The sequence below is a fragment of the Balaenoptera musculus genome, chromosome 2, assembly GCF_009873245.2.
Source record: "Balaenoptera musculus isolate JJ_BM4_2016_0621 chromosome 2, mBalMus1.pri.v3, whole genome shotgun sequence".
NCBI lineage: Eukaryota > Metazoa > Chordata > Mammalia > Artiodactyla > Balaenopteridae > Balaenoptera > Balaenoptera musculus.
The window spans coordinates 149,039,266-149,057,483 of NC_045786.1; the positions used below are offsets into that span (position 1 = coordinate 149,039,266).

At 41.0% G+C, this 18,218-nt stretch overlaps 1 protein-coding gene across 17 annotated transcripts in view; it reads left to right on the forward strand.

Moving 5' to 3' along the window:
* Window positions 1-18,218, forward strand: part of TTLL5 (tubulin tyrosine ligase like 5) — a 318,372-nt gene that overhangs the window by 51,231 nt on the left and 248,923 nt on the right. For all 17 annotated transcript variants that reach the window (XM_036843219.1, XM_036843208.1, XM_036843204.1 and 14 more), the window contains 3 exons: window positions 4,820-4,921; window positions 6,731-6,822; window positions 7,592-7,699. In XM_036843219.1, coding sequence (XP_036699114.1) covers window positions 4,820-4,921; window positions 6,731-6,822; window positions 7,592-7,699 — 302 coding nt within the window. The remainder of the gene's footprint in view (window positions 1-4,819; window positions 4,922-6,730; window positions 6,823-7,591; window positions 7,700-18,218) is intronic.

Genomic DNA, 18,218 nt, shown 5'->3' on the forward strand with positions numbered 1-18,218 from the left:
CCTGAACAAGCAACTCAGCTGTAGTTTCAGTTAGTGCTTATCAGGTACCTACTATATGTCTAACATTGAAAACCTTCCTTCACATACACACTCAAGAGTTTGAGACAAATTATTATCATTGTATTGATTCTCACTGAGAAACATTAGAAAGCAAAAAGGAAATGTAGTTTTTGATTTAAGAATTTGTCAGAATAAAGGTAATCTATATATATTTTAATGTGGCAAAAAAAGAGAGAAAAGGGCATATAGTTCTCTGTTCATCATAGGTGGTGAAATAGAGCTCAGGGTTTCAGATTTATAAAGAAAGTAGGACCCGCCCCCCATTCCTTTTTTCTTTTTTTTTTTTGTTTAAAGGTCAAGGCTATGAAATTCTGTCATGAGAGCTTTTCCTAAGTCTTGATTTCATTAAGAGGGAGGTTCAAGACTTAATTCATCGTGTAAATTTCAGTATGTGTTAGGAGCAGTGTTTGCAAAGTTGGTTGTGGGCTACCTAGTAGAGAATTACCTCTTTTAGGTGTTTCTAATAAAGAAATTGTGTTGAAGCTTTCAGACCTAAATAGGGTGAAATTTGATATGTGAAGATCTAAATCACAAGTCACAAACTTAAATGCTTACAAGGACATTCACTGAAAAGTTTGGCCCGGTGGAGACTGGAGAACCAGAGATCACATGTCCCACCTAAAGGGTATTTACTATTCATTGGCAGAAAGTCACTGATATGTGGTAGTGCTGTGGTCTGAATGCTACCTCCCAAGTTCATATGTGGAAATCCTACCCCCAAGGTGATGGTATTAGGAGATGGGGACTTTGGGAGGTGATTAGGTCATGAGGGTGGAGCCCTCATGAATATGATTAGTGCCCTTTAATATAAGAGGCCCTGGAGGGATTCTTCACCCCTTCCACCCTGTGGGGACACAGCAGGAAGGTGCTGTCTGTCTGCCTGCATCTTGACCTTGGACTTCCAGCCAACAGAAATAAATTTCTGTTATTTGTGAGCTACGCAGTTTATGCAGTTTATAGTATTTTGTTATGGCAGCCTGAATGGACCAAGACAGGTGGTATTGCCAGATCTTCTGGTTTTTTAAGGGAGGCTGAAAAATCTAGATTTTTATTGAGAACCTTTTGTTTTTAGACTTTTAATTTTGAAACCATTTCAAAGTTATGGGAAAGCTGTAAAAATAGTATGAAGAACTGCCTTTTAACTTTCCTCTAGAGACCACAGTCAAATTTGGCCAACTGTCCTGATAATGTTCTTTATAACAGAAAGCTCCAAATCCAGGATCACATGTTATATTTAGTTGTCAAGTCTCTTCAGTCTCCTTTGATCTGGAACATTTACTCTCTCTTTTCTTGACTTTCATGACTTTAGCATTTTTTAAGATTTAGGCCAGTCATTTTGTAGAATAGCCCTCAATTTGTGTTTGTCTGATAGTTTTTCATAATTAGACTGAGGTTATGTATTTTTGGCCAGAATGTCACAGAAGTGATGCCATGTTCTCATTGCATTAAATCCGATGGTACATGATAACTATTTAGTGGTGTTTGAGCACTTAAGACAATGTCTGGCAGATTTCTCCACTGTAAATTTACTTTGTTTTCCCCTCTGTAATTAATAACTATCTTATGAAGAGATACTTTGAGACCATGTAAAATCTCATTCTTCATCTCATTTTCACCCAACAATTTTAATATTCATTGATGTTTCTTGCCTGAATGAATTACTACTATGATGGTTGTGGAATAATGATTTTCTAATCCCATCATTCCTTTTACTTTTATTATTTGTCATTTGACTCCCAGGAAGAGTTTTCTCTCCATCCTGTTCATTTATTCATTTGTTTATATACACCAACGTGGACTTAAGGATTCCTGTGTTATTTAATGGGTTGTAATCCTTTACTATCATGATTTATTTTGATGCTCAAATTGTCCCAGATTTGGCCAACGGGAGCCCGTTTAAGCTGACTTTTGTGTCCTTCTGACATGTGCCCTCATTCTTTGAGCACAAGATATTTCAGGCTCATCTTCTTTCTCTGTCCCAGCGTGGAATCAACTATTTTCTCCAAGGAGCAGTGGTTGCTTTTAATGGAGGATAGTATTTAGACATACAGATCCAGGTGCTAGATATGCTCATTGTTCTGGGGTGTCTCTGCTATCAGGTCCTTGCAATGGACATACCTAGGAAATATGTGTATAGATATACGTACATGTACACATACATACACATTTACATCTATATTTATTTCTGTATCTCTATATTGAAAATCAGGAGTTCATACGAATACCTCCAATTCTAGCTCAAAACTACAGCATTCATTCTAGCTTTTTCCCTTTCCATATTTTTTATCTTTTTTCCAACAGTGAGAAATCAGACTTCTATTATCTTCAATGTATTTATTTACTCAGTTCCCTAGTATGTAGCCAGTCTCCCAACCTCCCTGTCACTACCCCATTCAGATGCCCTCCTTGTGTGGACTTTGACCCTTGCGGGGGCACCACCCTGCTTGGATAACCTCCTTGTACTGCCTCTGGGCTGCCTTCCCATCCTGTCCACCATCTTCCTCACATGGGCCCTGGCTGCCACTGGGCTTCAGGAAGGAAGGTCTGAATTTTAAATGCTGGCCAACTTATTCAAGTTTAAAAACAAAAAACAACCTTGGTAGGTTAATCAGAACTTGATTAGTAGGCCAGATCTAAGACTAATGGGACCTCTGATCTAGAAAATAAGAAGAAAATGTTGGAAAATGGTGATCAGAGATGAATGTGGTTTGTTTAATCCAGATTTTAGTGAGAACCATAAGCTCTTCCTGGGTTAGGAGGAAAGATGAGCATATACACCTGCCTTTCCTCTACATGGTCTTCTACATTCCTTGTTCAGCTGACTGAAATAAAGAGTGTAGCACTTTTGCCCTTTTGGGTAACTTTTCCACTGAGCTTAGTTTTTTGTTTCTGTTTTCTCTAATTCTTACTTCTTCTTATACTTAGAAGAACTGTAACATTAATAATCTTGTCCTTCCTGAGTTTCAGAATATAAATGTCCCAGCTAAAAGGAAGACTAAGAAGAAGAAAACTTATTTTTTTAGAAATGCAGTCCTATTGAAAAAAGGAGGATAGGAATGACAGATGTGTTGGGTACCAGTTTACAGTTAACTGCCCGGCCTTTGCCAGTCTTTTCATGTTGTTGACCAAATTAGATCAGGTACTTGTATTTAGAAGAGAAGAAAAACCTCTTTCTCTGAAGCAGAACCTTTTCCCTCCCTCTAAATCATTATTTTGGGGGAGAGATGGCAGGTGGTATGTCACTGTGAGGTAATGTCTGGTTGAGGCAGGCAGCCTCTGTGAGGCCTGCATGGGCCCCCTTCGCATTTCACAAGAATTCAGAGAATGACTATTTCCCGCTTGATTGGAGGATCTCTGACGAAGGAAGACTGAGATGTATAGGTAAGGTTTACTCACCACGGAGTGACATGGGTGAAGTTAAGTGATAACTGCCGGAAGTTTCTGGAAAATCTGAGGTCCTTCTCATGCATAGACGTAATGCTCATCAGACTCTTGCCCCTTAGCCGTACCTGCCTGGTCAACATTTTCTCTTTGTCCACATCCTTCTTCCTGGCCTCATGTTTGTTTATTTTAGTTTTGGGGGTTTTTTTTGTTTTTTTTTTTTTATTTTTCCTTTTTCCACTCTTCTTTCTTTGGCTCTTGTAGATTTCTAGTACAGGGAATTAGGGAGCAGAGATAATGGGTGAGTGAGAAGAAAAATTTTAAATGCTGCCCTTCAATGTGGTAAAAATTCACGTTGACTTCATAGTCTGAGTAAGCACATGTAAATAATTTGTAAATCATGTGAAAGTAAACTTGTGGCCTTCCAGGATTTTTTTTCACACACTTGGTTGTGCCTCTGGGGAAAACCACTTTAGTGAGGGGTGATACGGTTAGAGTGGTATGTAAACAGGGGGTGATATTTACCATAACCATTCGACTCGAGTGTACTTTTGTTGATGCTGAGCGTCACTGGAAAGTCTTCTCTTTCCTTGGCTACTTCCTTCAGAGGCACATATATTTTATACTTTGGTCTTCTTTTGACAACAGTCCAGGATATCAAATTGCTGCTCTGTTTTCAGTGGGCTCCGTGTTTAATCCCTCTTTTTGCCGTCATTCCAAATTCAGGAATTAATCCACTCTAGGCTCATATTTATGCTGTTCTGCAGACTTAGGCTTTGTATGCTGTTAATGCTGCCATTATGGTTTTCTTAATTTTATAGATCAGTTCTGTTTTTTCCTGTGGATGTGAGTTCTAAGTCTTTATATTATTATGCTGTCCTTTTTTTCTTTTTGCATAATATTTTCCATAGAATGCTTTAGTACCAGGCACTGTGTAGGCACTCAGGTGTTTCTTGACAGGCTAATGTCCCATCATCCACAGCATCCTGTACACAGTTTCCTTGATTGTGAATAACTTTGTTTTCATTTTTCATCTTTCCTATCCGTCTAAGGTTCTGTATCAAAAAAGCAGCATCTCGTGGTTAAGAACATGGGTTTTGGAGTCAGTGTGATTTGGGGCAAGTTACTTAATCTTCCAGATCATATTTTAATGTTCATATCTGTTTTAAAAATTAGACATAATGGTACCTCCTTCAGAGAATTGCTTCAGTGATTGAATTAAATGTGATATTGTACATGAAACACTTAGCGTGGGGGTTGGCACTTAATAAGCACTCAGTATTTGAGGAGGATGCCACCCCCCTGTATTAATACCTCTTTGATCCTGTATTTTATCAAAGCCCTGTTCCTGACATTTAACCTGTGTCTTTTCTATCAGGTTTGCCACTGTACGATATGACCAAGGAGCCAAGAATATTCGGAACCAGTTCATGCACCTGACCAATTACAGTGTGAATAAGAAGAGTGGAGACTATGTCAGGTACTGGCTATGCCTGAGCCAGGAGCCAGGGAAGTCGGTCTCCGAGGCAGGCATTGGAGAAGTGCAAAGTCAACTTGTTGCACTGGAGGAAAACTTTACGCTCATATCCGTGTAACTTAGAGCTATTGGAGTCATTTCATGTAGTTCTGAGGCTTACCTGCTACAGCTTCTCTGTTGCTTGCCCACCTACAATGTCCCCTTTCTCCACCAAAATATGCCTTCCTTCCCAAGTTTCGTCTGCCTCTTTGTCAAGTTCCCTCACTTGACTTAGAGGTAGGAATTCTATAGGCATATGGAACTTTTTCGAAGTCAAGAAATTAGGTCATTTCAGCACTTGGCAAAATGTATCAAAAGCTTCAAAAATGCTTGTGCCTTTTGACCCAGCAATTCTATTTCTAGGAGCTTAACCTTAAGAAATAAAGGATTTATACACAAGATTAGAAACAAGAATGTTCATCACTGTACATTGTCAGGTGGAAAAAGCAAGTTACCACACAGTACATGCAATTTCATTTCTTTTTTGAATATGTAAGATAACTAAAGCTGTTTTTTCCCCCCCCCTCGAGGGGGTGTGGGAGAGAGAAGAAAACTAGAAGGATATATCTTAAAATGTTAACAGTCCTTAACTATAATGGATGGGATTTTGGGTGGGGGATGTCTGTCTTCTTCTCTGTACTTTTATGTTATTTCCTAAGTTTTTCTAAAAGAAACACTTTCATGATCGGGGGAAAAAACGTTAGGAATAAATTAAATAAAAAAAGAAATGAGGCCATCTCAGAAAAAGATTCAGTGGAACGGAGTACCAGCCCAGCTGTGTGGAAATATTCTTTCTGCTCTGTTTTCTTTCATCCTGATAATTTTGCCAGAAACTGGAAAAATAGAAAAGAAACCCAAACAGTTACTTTCTACTCAAACTAAAAATAGGTGCCTAGAAGGTCCAAGGAAAAAAAGAAAGGAATCTGGAAGTGATGGCATAGTTGCCGAAGCTATATAGATTTCATTGAGTGTCCTGTGACCGGTGTTAGGAATTGGTTGAAGATGCAATATCCTGCACTTTGGAAGATGAGCAAAGATGCAACTGGTGGGTTGCGGGGTGGTGATAGGGAATAAGGGGGCAGCTGTAAAATACAGGTTTCAGATTGCAAGACCCTTCCAACAATCTGGGAGTGTGCCACTTTGTTGCTGTAGCGGTGGTGTACTTCGTTACTTCTCTTGTTGCTCTAGTGCATTCTCCCTTGGGTGATACCTCAGAAGGTATCCAAAAAAGCCGTGTCTATCACTAGACAGAAGGGAGCTTGCTTCAGATGCCAGCACAGTTCTGTCCAGGGTTAACTCATTAAAATGCTGCGCTAGATTAGCTCACTAGCCCATCTAGACTCAGTTCTGGTCTGAAAATGGCATTAGAGGCCGGTTTGTGGGCTCATGTGACATTCACCTCAAAGGCAAGGTTAGTATCCCCAAGCATTTCAATCTGTTAATATTTTTTAACCATTCTTAAATTTGTTTACATTCTTTCACAAATTTCTTCTACTGGTTCATGATGCATAATTGTTTGGTTAAGGAGGAATTTGCCTTCCTTTCCCCTACCCCCCCTCATTAAGGCAAGTTATATGCATTTTCATTTCAATGGAAGAAACCGGTACAAAGGCGTATATGACAGAAAGGACCAAGAAAAAGTGGGTGAGTGGAAGTCAGCAAAGGGAATATTTTTCTAAAGACCGATAAGGAAAGAAGGCTATTGGTAAAAAATCGTGTTTCTAGAGCCAGGCCTAGTTGCATATGTGACATTGATCCATGAATTTGTTTTAGTTGTGATGATCCGGAAGTGGAGGATTATGGGAACAAATGGAGCATGAGTGCTATGCTTAGGTATCTGAAACAAGAAGGCAGAGATACAACTGGTGAGTACCAGGGCTTTTTCCTTTTTGACTTCTCTTCTTCGTATAACTGTACTATTATCTCTAACCAGGAGTCATTCTCTCGAATTCTAATAGTGTTGCTCAGATGTCTGATGGGATCATTGTTCTTGGTGTTAATTTTTCCTGCCCTTTACAAGATGGAGAGCAACAGGCTTACTTACCATGGCTCCCCAAATCCCTTCTCTTGTTTCTAGTTTGGAAGACAACTTTTTCCTTTAGTTTTTAGTGAATTTATCCTTCTTGAATGTTGAACTGCTCACTAAAGTACGGTCAGCTTTTTACATAACAAATTGTCTATCTCCATATTGGCCCTGAGTTCACATTTTCCTAAGGCAATCTCTTTCATTCCTGTTGATGAATTGGAGAATGGACAGTGTCAAGTTTGAGCACAAAGGCTTGGAATCAAAATGGACACTGTCGCTGAGCCTTGAGCAGAATGGGAAGCAGTGTGCCAAAAGGCCTATCTCAGTCCACAAAGGGAAGGGTGAGAGGAGGAGAGTGAGAAGCGGGGAAGGCTCCTTTTCCAGTCTGTGTCTGTCTCTTGTCATAGGAGACCACTTGAGTACATCCCCCAGCACCTCCATTCTTGCCTGTGTCCCTCTGTTCACAGACATGCCTTCTCCTGGAGCACCCATTTGCAAGACTGCCACACGGAGACTTCTTTGAATGAGCACATGTGCTGTTATAATTATATTGTGTTCTGGAATCCAGTCCTAGTTCATGCATTATAGTGGTTTTTTTTCTTTTGTAGCGTTGATGGCCCATGTAGAAGACCTGATCATTAAGACTATAATCTCTGCTGAACTAGCTATTGCCACAGCCTGTAAAACTTTTGTTCCTCATCGCAGCAGTTGTTTTGGTAAGGAGACTCAAGAAGTTTAACATATTTTGTGAAAAGGGGCTTGGGAAGTTGGGATGGGATACTGGGGTAGAGAGGCTTAGTGATTCTACAAGAGTAAAAGGTATGTGGTGGACTTTTATTTCTTTCTGAACTCACGTAGCGTATGAAGAGGCCAGTGGTGAACTTAGCTGGAGGTCCCCTGAGGACTAACTAGCTTTCGGTGTGGGAAGCAGGGATTGTAACTAAAGCGTGGGTCTCTTTGTCAGAGCGCAATCAGAAAAAGTCTGCAACAGGCTGCACAGGAATCCAGCTCTAACAAATATATTCCAGAGCTCTTTGGCAGCCAGACTGGGAACTGTTCCAAGAAGCTCTGGCTGGTACCAGTATGTGCTTTCTCCCATTTTCCAATGGCTCCTCCTTTTTGTTTTAGTCTTCTTTCTAGTGGGTTCCCCACCCCCACCCCTTCTTTCTTCCCTTCCTCTTCCTCCTCCCCTTCTCTTCTCTCCCACCCCTAATTCCCTGTTTGCACAGAGAAGGAGTAAGAAGCAGATCACAACTACTGGACCAGGAAGCCTGTTGCTCACTGACCCGCTAGTTGTGACTGTAGCACCGAGGGTGCTGCCCCCGCTTGCTCTCTGTGTGGATGTGAGTCCTTAGTGATTGCTGGTATGCATGTCTCTGCAGTCACACAGGCTTTCAGCAGGTGGCAGGCTGTGTTAGTAAAACACAGTAGGGTCACTGATGGGGGGATAATTAAAGGACTACAGTAGGAGGCAGCGTAACAGAGAAGTAAAGAACATGGCTGTAGAGCCTGACAGACTTAGTTTGAGACCCATTTGTACCCCTTATTAGTTTTCTGATTTTCAGCAAGTTACTCTAATCCTGTTTCCTCAACTATAAAATGGCAGTAATGATGGTACCTACCTTCTAAGAGTACCTTGAAGGGCAAATGAGATGACGTACGCAAAGCACTATTTGTACTCCATAAAAAAATTTTTTAAATTATTTTTATAATTAGACATTATAATTCTTGATCTCTTTAATAGATTATCATAACAGCCTGTACTTGAGGGGCACTAAACAAAGGGAAGTGTTGAGACTCTGAATAGAAGATGGCAGATAAACCAGGACCTAAAATTATACAGGCAAAGAAGAGGTTATGATATGTGTATATCTTCTTAAAATGCAAATATGTTCATGTCTTCTAAAACCCTTAAATGGCTCCCTAGACTTAACTTGTAAATAGAAACTTGATAGGACTTCAGAGCTTCTAAGGATCTGACCCCAGCTGACTTTTCTAGAATTCCATTTCCCCTCCTACACCTTAGAATCCAGTGGTGCCACTGAGGACTCCACGCCTCTGCCTCTCTGTAGGTCCTGCAGTCCAGCGAGACTCTGCCCCTGTCTGCCCCACACACTCCTCTTTATATTCTGAGACTCAGCTTGACGTCTCCTCCAGGAACGCTTGCCTAACAAAGTGCCCTGTTGTGTCTCCTCCCTCCTGCTGTTCTGTACTTGTTCCATTATGTTCTCTTCCTACCGCTAGTCACTGAGCTTATCGTCTTGAATTCTTAGTAGTCATTGTGTCTCCCCTTCCACTCTCACCCTGTTTCTGCCGAACCAAACCTTTTATCATCTCCGTGGACCTCCCAGCTCTTTTCCTAACCCTTTGCCTTTGCACCTGCTTTATCCTGTTCCTGAAATATCTTTCTCATGTTACTTTACCTAAAAGATAACTGACATCTTTTCAAGATAAAGTCAAGTATCACTTCTTTGGTGACGTTTTCCCTAAGTCTTCCCATCAGAGTTAGCCACCTCGACCCCAGCACTCTGTTCAGTCTCCAGCGACCCCTGCATGTCCTTTAGTTCCTGTGTACATGTCTGTCTCCCCCACTGGACTGGAAGCTCCTTGAAGACAGCAACAGCGTCTCCCTTGTTTTTGCACCTTCTGTGCATAGCAGCATTTTTTGCTATTGAAGGCTGTCCGGGAAATGTTTGTTGAACGAATGATTGGTCTTGCTTTAATTGCCTTTTGGTGGCCTGACAGTAGGCTTCCCAATGGATCTGGTGTGGTAAGGGCTGGGGCCTCTTAGAATTATTGCAGACTTTTTGAGGAGGGGGCGTGGGAAATATGACTCCAACTGCAAAAACCTTATTAGATTAAAAAAAATTAAACATTTCTTTTCTACATCTACTTGGCTCTTCTGTGAGAGTAAATTTCTAGTAGCTCTTAATGTAAAAATCTCTGTTCTGGAAATCATCACAAGCTCTTCTGAATGTTTCCTTTTCTATTTTATTTCATTACCAGATTGCCTTTTGGAAGCTTAAGAATTTCTTGACCTTAATGGCATTAGAAGTTCTGATGTGAGAGAAGCAGTGACTTTCTCTGACTCAGTGAAATGCCCCCTAAGACTATTTCATCAGCCATGGGTCTCCAGCCCCCTCCCTGCTTGTGTTCAGTTTTAATAAACTGAGTGCATCTGGAGTTTTTTAAACTGTTGACTATCTTCTTGGCTTTTGTGGTTCTAATTCCACTTCCTGTCAGCCCTGGGATTTTGTGTGCTTCATTAACTTCCCCCCATCAGAAATGATTTTGTATACGTGTGTCTATTTGTGTGAATCTCTTTGCCTCCCACTGGTTCCCAGCCTCCCCTGGGGTTTAAGTTACAAGGAATAATCTGGGTTTTTTCTTTTGTTTTTCATTTGTTGTAGAGTAAACAGGAATTGAGAGCTTCCCAGAAGAATTTGGCTTGAACAGAGCATTGGTGTTTTAGAGGAAGCTAATAGTCTGGTGGTGGGATTCACTATATTCTTTTGGTTGTTGTTTCTGCCTTTCCACATTATATGGATCTTTACCAGAAGCATTCCATTAGTATCTAAGTGTTTCTGGCCTATGATTTCTTTCCCACCCTCCCACCTGTAGTGTCCAGCTATGTTTCCAGGTACAGTCAATATTCCCATTCCTTGGTTTATTTATGCAGTTAACTTTTCTCAGTTCCTGCTGTGTTCAAGGCGTAGATTATGAGTTTGTTCCTCTCAAATCAAATTTTACATGGGATGATAATATACAAATACCTGCATTGTATTAATAGCATTTAAATGTAGGCTTAGGAACCCTCACAAACTACCAGAAACTTAGCCATTTGATGCTTTTTAATAGATTTGTACATCCAGAAAGGACCTCAGAGAATAATTAATCCATATAAAGAAATTGAGGCCCTGAGAAATTAAGACCCTTGCCTCAGGTTCTAGAGCTAGTGAGTGGGAGAACTCAGATGAAAGAGACTCAGCTTGGAGAAGGCGGGTCAGAAGATGGGTTTTGGCAATCAAGTCATCTTGGTCATAAGACTCTTGATCAGTAGAATTTTTGATGCCTCTCCCAATAAAACAGACTTCTGACTGTCTAATTTTTACTGCCTTCAGAATTCTGAAAATGTGGTACCATGTGAAATATATGCTTAAACAGCAACCCTTTAAACAGGGTTGCTTAGGAAATTGGCGCTGTGAGATAACTGGCTATGAGAGCAGCTTTTTTTTTTTTTTTTTTTAACAGTTGGAGAAAAACAGCCAAAAACAGGATGTTAGCTATCCTTTAAAGATGCTGCTGCTGACAGTAGTTTCATCTATGTGTGTGAGGATGGCTGAAGTGACAGGCTATGACCATGGTCCTCTCTAGCCTGAGAGCATATGAACCAGCTGTCCTGCCACTTGTAGACTTGATCAGACTGGCCTTGTTTAGGTAAGACCAGTGACATCTTTGTTCAGGACAGACGTGCTCAGTATACCGTGTTATGTTGGGTGGATGCTGGTTTGGCCTTTTATTGGTATTGTTTAAGACCATTTCACAGGGTAAGCTGACATCCTTAAAGTGGGGGTGTCCATAAATATTTGTTGGAGGAATGGAAGTAGGCAGCATACATTTTATAATGGAAACTACTTGACCAACAAGAAAAATAATGAAAGTCATCAAGCAGTTCACTTTTTGAGATAATTTTCTTTTCTGGCTTATCTCATGCTCCTGTTTAGATGGGAAGTTTACTGTAGAAGGGACTTAGAAGAAAGTACCTACTGTTTGTCAGGCACACTTCATTGGTTATTTCCTTTAGTCCTCTTAAGAGTTTTGTTGGTGTTTATTACTCATGTTTTATAGACAAGGAAAAAGGATTCAGAGAGGTTAAATCATTTGTCCCAGGTCATGCTGTTAATAAATGGCAAAGCCAAGTGTGAGAGCCAGGTCTCTCTGGCTCATTTTCCACCCGCATAAAGACAAGTTCTGATGTGTCCAGCAATTTTTGGCGCGCCCCGTATCCTGGATTCTCCTTCTGCTCTCCTGTAACTAGATCTCAGGAAAAGTGATGTCATCCTTTCTAGCAGGTCAGGCCTAAAAAAGGGTAGTCTCTCTGCTCTAATCAGCGGTACCTAGTTCTAGATATTCCTCTCAAATCTACCTTTGCATATGGTAGCCAGAAACCATATTGATTTATTGGACTAGTTAACAAATTGGCTCTGGGCTTTTTCTTTTATTTAGTTCATTTTCCTGTGGGATTTTGATCTGTTTTTCCCCCAAATTTTCCTTCTGGACCCCAGATAAAGACTTCCTCCTTAGGTTTTCAACTCCAATCCACAGCCAAGGTGAAAAGAATTTCCTTTATACAATAGCATTTGACTGACAGCAAGAACTGGCTAATGTCAGCGCTTTCCAATTTCAGGGATTACAGCTTCACCTGGGACTTTATTTCTGGGGAGCGTTAGTGGGTTGATTCCAAAACTAGTGGTGTGACATGTTTAGTAATCTCTTAGGACTTGGATGCATTGTTATTTCCCTATCAGATCTTTTTTTCCTCCCTTTCTAGACCATCTTTTATTAAGTCTTTCCTTAATATGTCTTAATATGTAAAAATCTTAATGAGAATTTCTCTTATTTTCTTTATGATTGGTGGCTTTATTATGAGTATTAAGTCTTGCAGTTAGGGTCACTTTTGGGAAGTAGCTGCAAATTATTTTGTCTTTCTCAAAAATTGTAGTGTTTTACATTAAAATTTTTTTTAATTAAAAAAATTTTTTTCTTCTCTTTTTTTTTTTTTCTATCAGTGTTTTCTTGATTGCTTCCTATGTGCTTTGTATAGTGCAGACTGTTTGCTATAGAGCAGTGCATGAGACATGGCCCCTGCCCTCAGGTAGTGGGGAGAACCAGACATGAAATGACACAGAACAGCACAAGTAGCAGCGTGACTCAGGTGCTCTTGGAATACACCAGGAGTTACCAGCTATGCCTAGAGGAGCCAGGGAAGGCCATTCCTAGCAGAGGGAATATGACATGCAAAATACAATGTCATGACAGGATGTGGCATGTTTTGAAATGGAAAGTTCAGTGTGACTAGATGTAGCCTGAGTTGGATGAGGTGGCGAGTGATGAGGTTATGGAAGTAGTTTGGGGACCGATTGTAAAGGACTGGCATGTTTAAATTTATCCTGTAGACAATAGACAGCCACCAGAGTTTTTTGAGCAGTGGAACAACAGGATTATTATTTTTCCTTTAACTTTTATCATGACTTGACCCAAAGCTTGGTGTGACAGAATTATAACACAGGGAATACTGTACAGCATTATTAGAAGTGACTAATTTAAAATCCACCAGGAACCAACCTGACATCAGCGTCTGTTGCTGGGCCAATTCACTGCCTGTCTCTCTATCTGACTGTTAGGTTTGTGTCTTAGAAAGGTAATTCTGATGGCCACGTGGAGAATGGACTACAGTGGGGAGAGACTAGTGCTAGGGAAATGATTTGGTGGTAGGAGGTACCCAGTGATAATATACACTTAGTCATGTGACCCAGCGCTCCCACTCATAGGTATTTACCCAAGAAAAATGAAACCATATGTTCACACAAGTACCTTTACACGAATGTTTATAGCAGTTTTATTCATAATCGCCTAACATTGGAAGCAGCCCAAATGTCTATCAGCTGTTGAACAGATAAGCAAATTGTGGTCCATAAAATGGAATACTACTGAGCAGTAAAAGGAATGAATTACACTACTGATATGTGTGACGACATAGATAAATCTCAAATGCACAATGCTAAGTGAAAGAAGCCACTCTCAGAAGGCTACATACCGTGTGATTCCATTGATTTGACTTTCTGGAAAAGGCAAAAATCAGATCAGTGATTGCTGGTGGATGGGGAGAGAGGATTGACTGCAGAGTGACAAAGGGAATATTTGTGATAGAATTGTCCTGCATATTGACTGTGATGGCAGTTAAATAACTATACATTTGTCAAAACTCATCAAACTTTATAATTTAGAAGGGTAAACTTTATGTAAATTATACCTCAGTAAACCTATCTTAAAACAATAAATAATGATAGATGGATGAACCTCAAAAACATGCTAAATGAGAGAAGCCAGACTCAAAAGAGTGTATGCTTCCGTTTATATGAAACTCTAGAATAGGCAAAAATGATCTATGGGATAAGAAATAAGAATAATAGTTGTCTGGGGGTGTGGCGGCAGGGAGCAGAGTATTTGCCAGGAAGGGGCACGAGGGATCTTTCTGGGGTGATGGAAATGTTCTGTGTGTGTTGATATGAGTGTGGGTTACATGGATGTATCCAGACTCATCAAATAGTACACTTAAGGTCTGTCCATTTCATTAAATATATAAATTTTACCTCAAAAGGGAATATAGAAGAAAGGCTGGATTAAAGAGAAACAAAGAGAGAAAGAGATCTGGTAACGTGATGGATTTGGGAGGTGGTAAAGAGAGTGTTTCTAGCTTTGGAGACTAGCGCTTGGTGTTTTCGAAGATGAAGAATAATGGGAAGCCAAACAGGTTTTGGGAGAAGATAACGAGCTGTGTTTTGTTGAGTGTTAAGTACCTGTGGGATATCCTAGTGAAGATGTCTGCAAGGCATTTGGAATTATGGATTTGGTGTCCAGGAGACACTTGACTAAAGATATAGATTTGAATGTCATCATCATAATGTTAATTGCAGCCATGAGAATATATGAGATCACCCAAGAAGAGAAGTAGAACAGAGAAGGAAAGAGACCTGAGGATGCTGCCCTGAGCAAGCCTACCAGTGACTAGCTGGGCAGAAGAGAAGGAATGAAAGAAGGAGAGAAAGGAGGAGGACAATCAGCAGAGAGCAGTGTCCTGGAACCAAGGGAGAGGAAAGTTCCAATAAGTAAGGGTTGTCAACAGTTTCAGATACTTGGGCTTAAAGCAGCAAGGTGGTCTTTGGGGATCACAGTGAGAATAGTCAATTATTGAAGAGTGGCAGCAGAAGCAAATTGTTATGGGCCAGGGAGTCAGTAGGCGTTAAGAAAGTTAGATTGCTTTTTCAAGACGCTGCTTGAGGGCTTCCCTGGTGGTGCAGTGGTTAAGAATCCGCCTACCAGTGCAGGGGACATAGGTTCGAGCCCTGGTCCGGGAGGATCCCATGTGCCGCGGAGCAACTAAGTCCGTGTGCCACAGCAACTGAGCCTGCGCTCTAGAACCCACGAGCCACAACTACTGAACTCTGTGCACCTAGAGCCCGTGCTCCACAACGGGAGAGGCCGCCGCAATGAGAAGCCCGCGCACCGCAGCGAAGAGTAGCCCCTGCTCAACGCAGCTAGAGAAAGCCGGCGCGCAGCAACGAAGACCCAACTCAGCCAAAAATAAAATAAATTAAAAAAAAAAAAAGACGCTGCTTGAAAGAAATAGGGGGGTAAGGGCGCTAATGTAAAATACGAGGTGGAGTCAGGCTTCTTACCATTCACTAGTCACATTTTCAAGTTTGTTTTGATTTGGCTGGGGGCTGAAGGAAATATATCTCACCAAGGAAAATTTTCTTGAGGAAACATGGTTGAATAAAGTGGTAGCAACAGTCCTTTAAAAATACTTGCTTTTCTGTCATGATGAAGACAACGCAGAGGAACGAAGAAAGTAGCTCTCAGAACTGGAAAAGCCTAGCTTGCCTACACCTTTTAATGACAGGAGCACTGGTGTATCTCATCCTGGATACTGAATTTTTGAAATTGTAGACACTGCTGCTAAAACACACAACATTAAAAGGTGAGGAAATTTAATATTCTCAGTACAACCTATTGATACTTTTTACAGTTTAAAATTTTTAATGTCCTCAGAAAAGACCAATCATAAGTTAAAAGGGTCATTGTAAGGACTCTAGTAGCCTGCCAAGGACCCAAATGCTTTTGATTAAGCTGAGTTGATTGTTGTAAGAGATAAACCTGATACAAATGCTCTCTTTTTCACCCCAATCCTCTCCCCCAGTTCCCGCCTCTCAGGTGAGCTGGACTTTGCGCTGTGTTGCAGTGCTGTCACATACCCCACCCTCAAGTGATGGTAGATCCAAGCCTGGTGCATGTACAGACATTAGTTAGATTCAAAGCTGATTTTGAGATCGTTTAGCCCTGGTGGGATTTATTCACCTGAGTGAAAATTAAGTTGCACTCTAAAGGGTGTTTTCTTTCTTTGGGTTGTTTTTTTGTTTTTGTTTTTTCCTTTCCCCTTACTTTCCACATTATTGGTTCTCAGCCTTTCAGCTTAGATTCTTGGAATCTGCCTCTTAACTGGGGAGACAGTAAAGTAAATGTGTCGGTTGCTTATTGTGAGGTGTTTAAATAATGGGTCTTATTGATTGTTTTTCTGATTTCAATTTGTGTTCATTTGTGGCTGATTCTGCAAATCTGATCAATATGTGCACCAGTCGTTATTCTCACCCCATTCCTTACGCTATTATTATTATTAATAATATTACCACTTTATGAAATAATTGAATCCTGTGCTTCAGCTTTTAAAAACTGAAGAGAATGTTATTTTTCTTGAATCAGACTCATTATACTTTCTCTGCTTGTGTAATTTTAACATGGATTTGTAGTTTTTGTAATTAGGTTTTTCCTTTTAAATGCCTTTACTAGTGCTGTATCATAGAAAGATTTTTCTCAGATTAAAACGGAGGAATATACCATGGGATGACTGAAGATCAGGTAAAGAGAATGTACCAGCTATAAAAGCTATGAATGTGCTACCAAAAATAAGATAGGTAAAGGAGCTTTCTTTTCTTTACACCTTTAAAGTATAGGTAATATATGATTTTTGTGTTGTTACATGAAGGTGAATCCTATCTCAGACTCTCTTATAGTTTGTGATTATTTTTGCAAATTAAATGGAATCCTAAATAAGTACTATGGAAACCAACTCCTTCATGCAAACTTCACCTGAGAGAGAATTTGAATATGAATGTCTACCTGAATCTATATTGCCTAAATAGGAATTCTGGATATAGGTTAGCTGAGCATATGGAGATTGACAAATGGTGATTAAAAAAGAGAATAGGGAAAGCCAGAGGGAGCTAATAAAGTATCAGAGAGAGAGATGATTCCCCCATGCTCCACAGTGAATAAAAGGTGGTGTGGTGAGGAGGATCCAGGTCTCTAGATTCCCATTACACCAGACTTCATGTTCTAGAAGAGAATCTTTGGCAACATCTTTTTAGAAGCCTACATTTGTTCTATGTTTTTGAGAGGATTGAGAAATGGGAAAATCCTTCTTGAAGTAAAGAAATGTGTTTCAAAGTGAATTTCTGGAAAATACCTGGTTGTGTTCCGTGGCTGTGAGCTGTGTGGCTTGTGACCTCTGGTCGAACTGTAAGGAAGCTAGTCTTTTCTCTTGGGAAGAAGGTGTGTGTAAACAGTTTATCTGAGGGACACAGAGTGGGATGTTTGGGAACGAGCGGGGCTTCTGAAAGTCTGATGTATTTGATGTATGTATACTAAGGAGGACTGTGGAGAGGGCCTCATTTTTTTTTTTCTTCTTTAATATTTATTTATTTGGCTGTTTCGGGATCTTTGTTGCGGCCTGCAGGATCTTTCGTGGCGGTACGCGGGCTTCTCTCTAGTTGTGGCACGCGGGCTCCAGGGCACGCAGGCTCAGCAGTTGCAACACGCGGGCTTAGTTGCCCTGCAGCATGTGGGATCTTAGTTCCCCAACCAGGGATCGAACCTGTGTCCTCTGCTTTGGAAGGCAGACTCTTAACCACTGGACCGTCAGGGAAGTCCCCAAGAGGGCCTCATTAATAATAACAATGAGGGACTTCACTGGTGGCTTAGTGGTTAAGAATCCGTCTGCCAATGCAGGGGACACGGGTTTGATCCCTGGTCCGGGAAGATCACACATGCCATGGAGCAACTAAGCCCGTGCACCACAACTACCGAGCCTACGCTTTAGAGCCTGCGAGCCACAACTACTGAGCCCGCGCGCCACAACTACTGAAGCCCGCGCTCTCTAGAGCCCGTGCGCTGCAGCTAATGAGCCCACGTGCTGCACCTACTGAAGCCCACGTGCTCTAGGGCCCGCGTGCTGCAACTACAGAGCCCACCTACTGCAATTACTGAAGCCCACGTGCCTAGAGCCTGTGCTGCGCAACAAGAGAAGGCACCGCAATGAGAAGCCCATGCACCGCAAGGAAGAGCAGCCCCTGCTCACTGCAACTAGAGAAAGCCCGCACGCAGCAATGAAGACCCAAT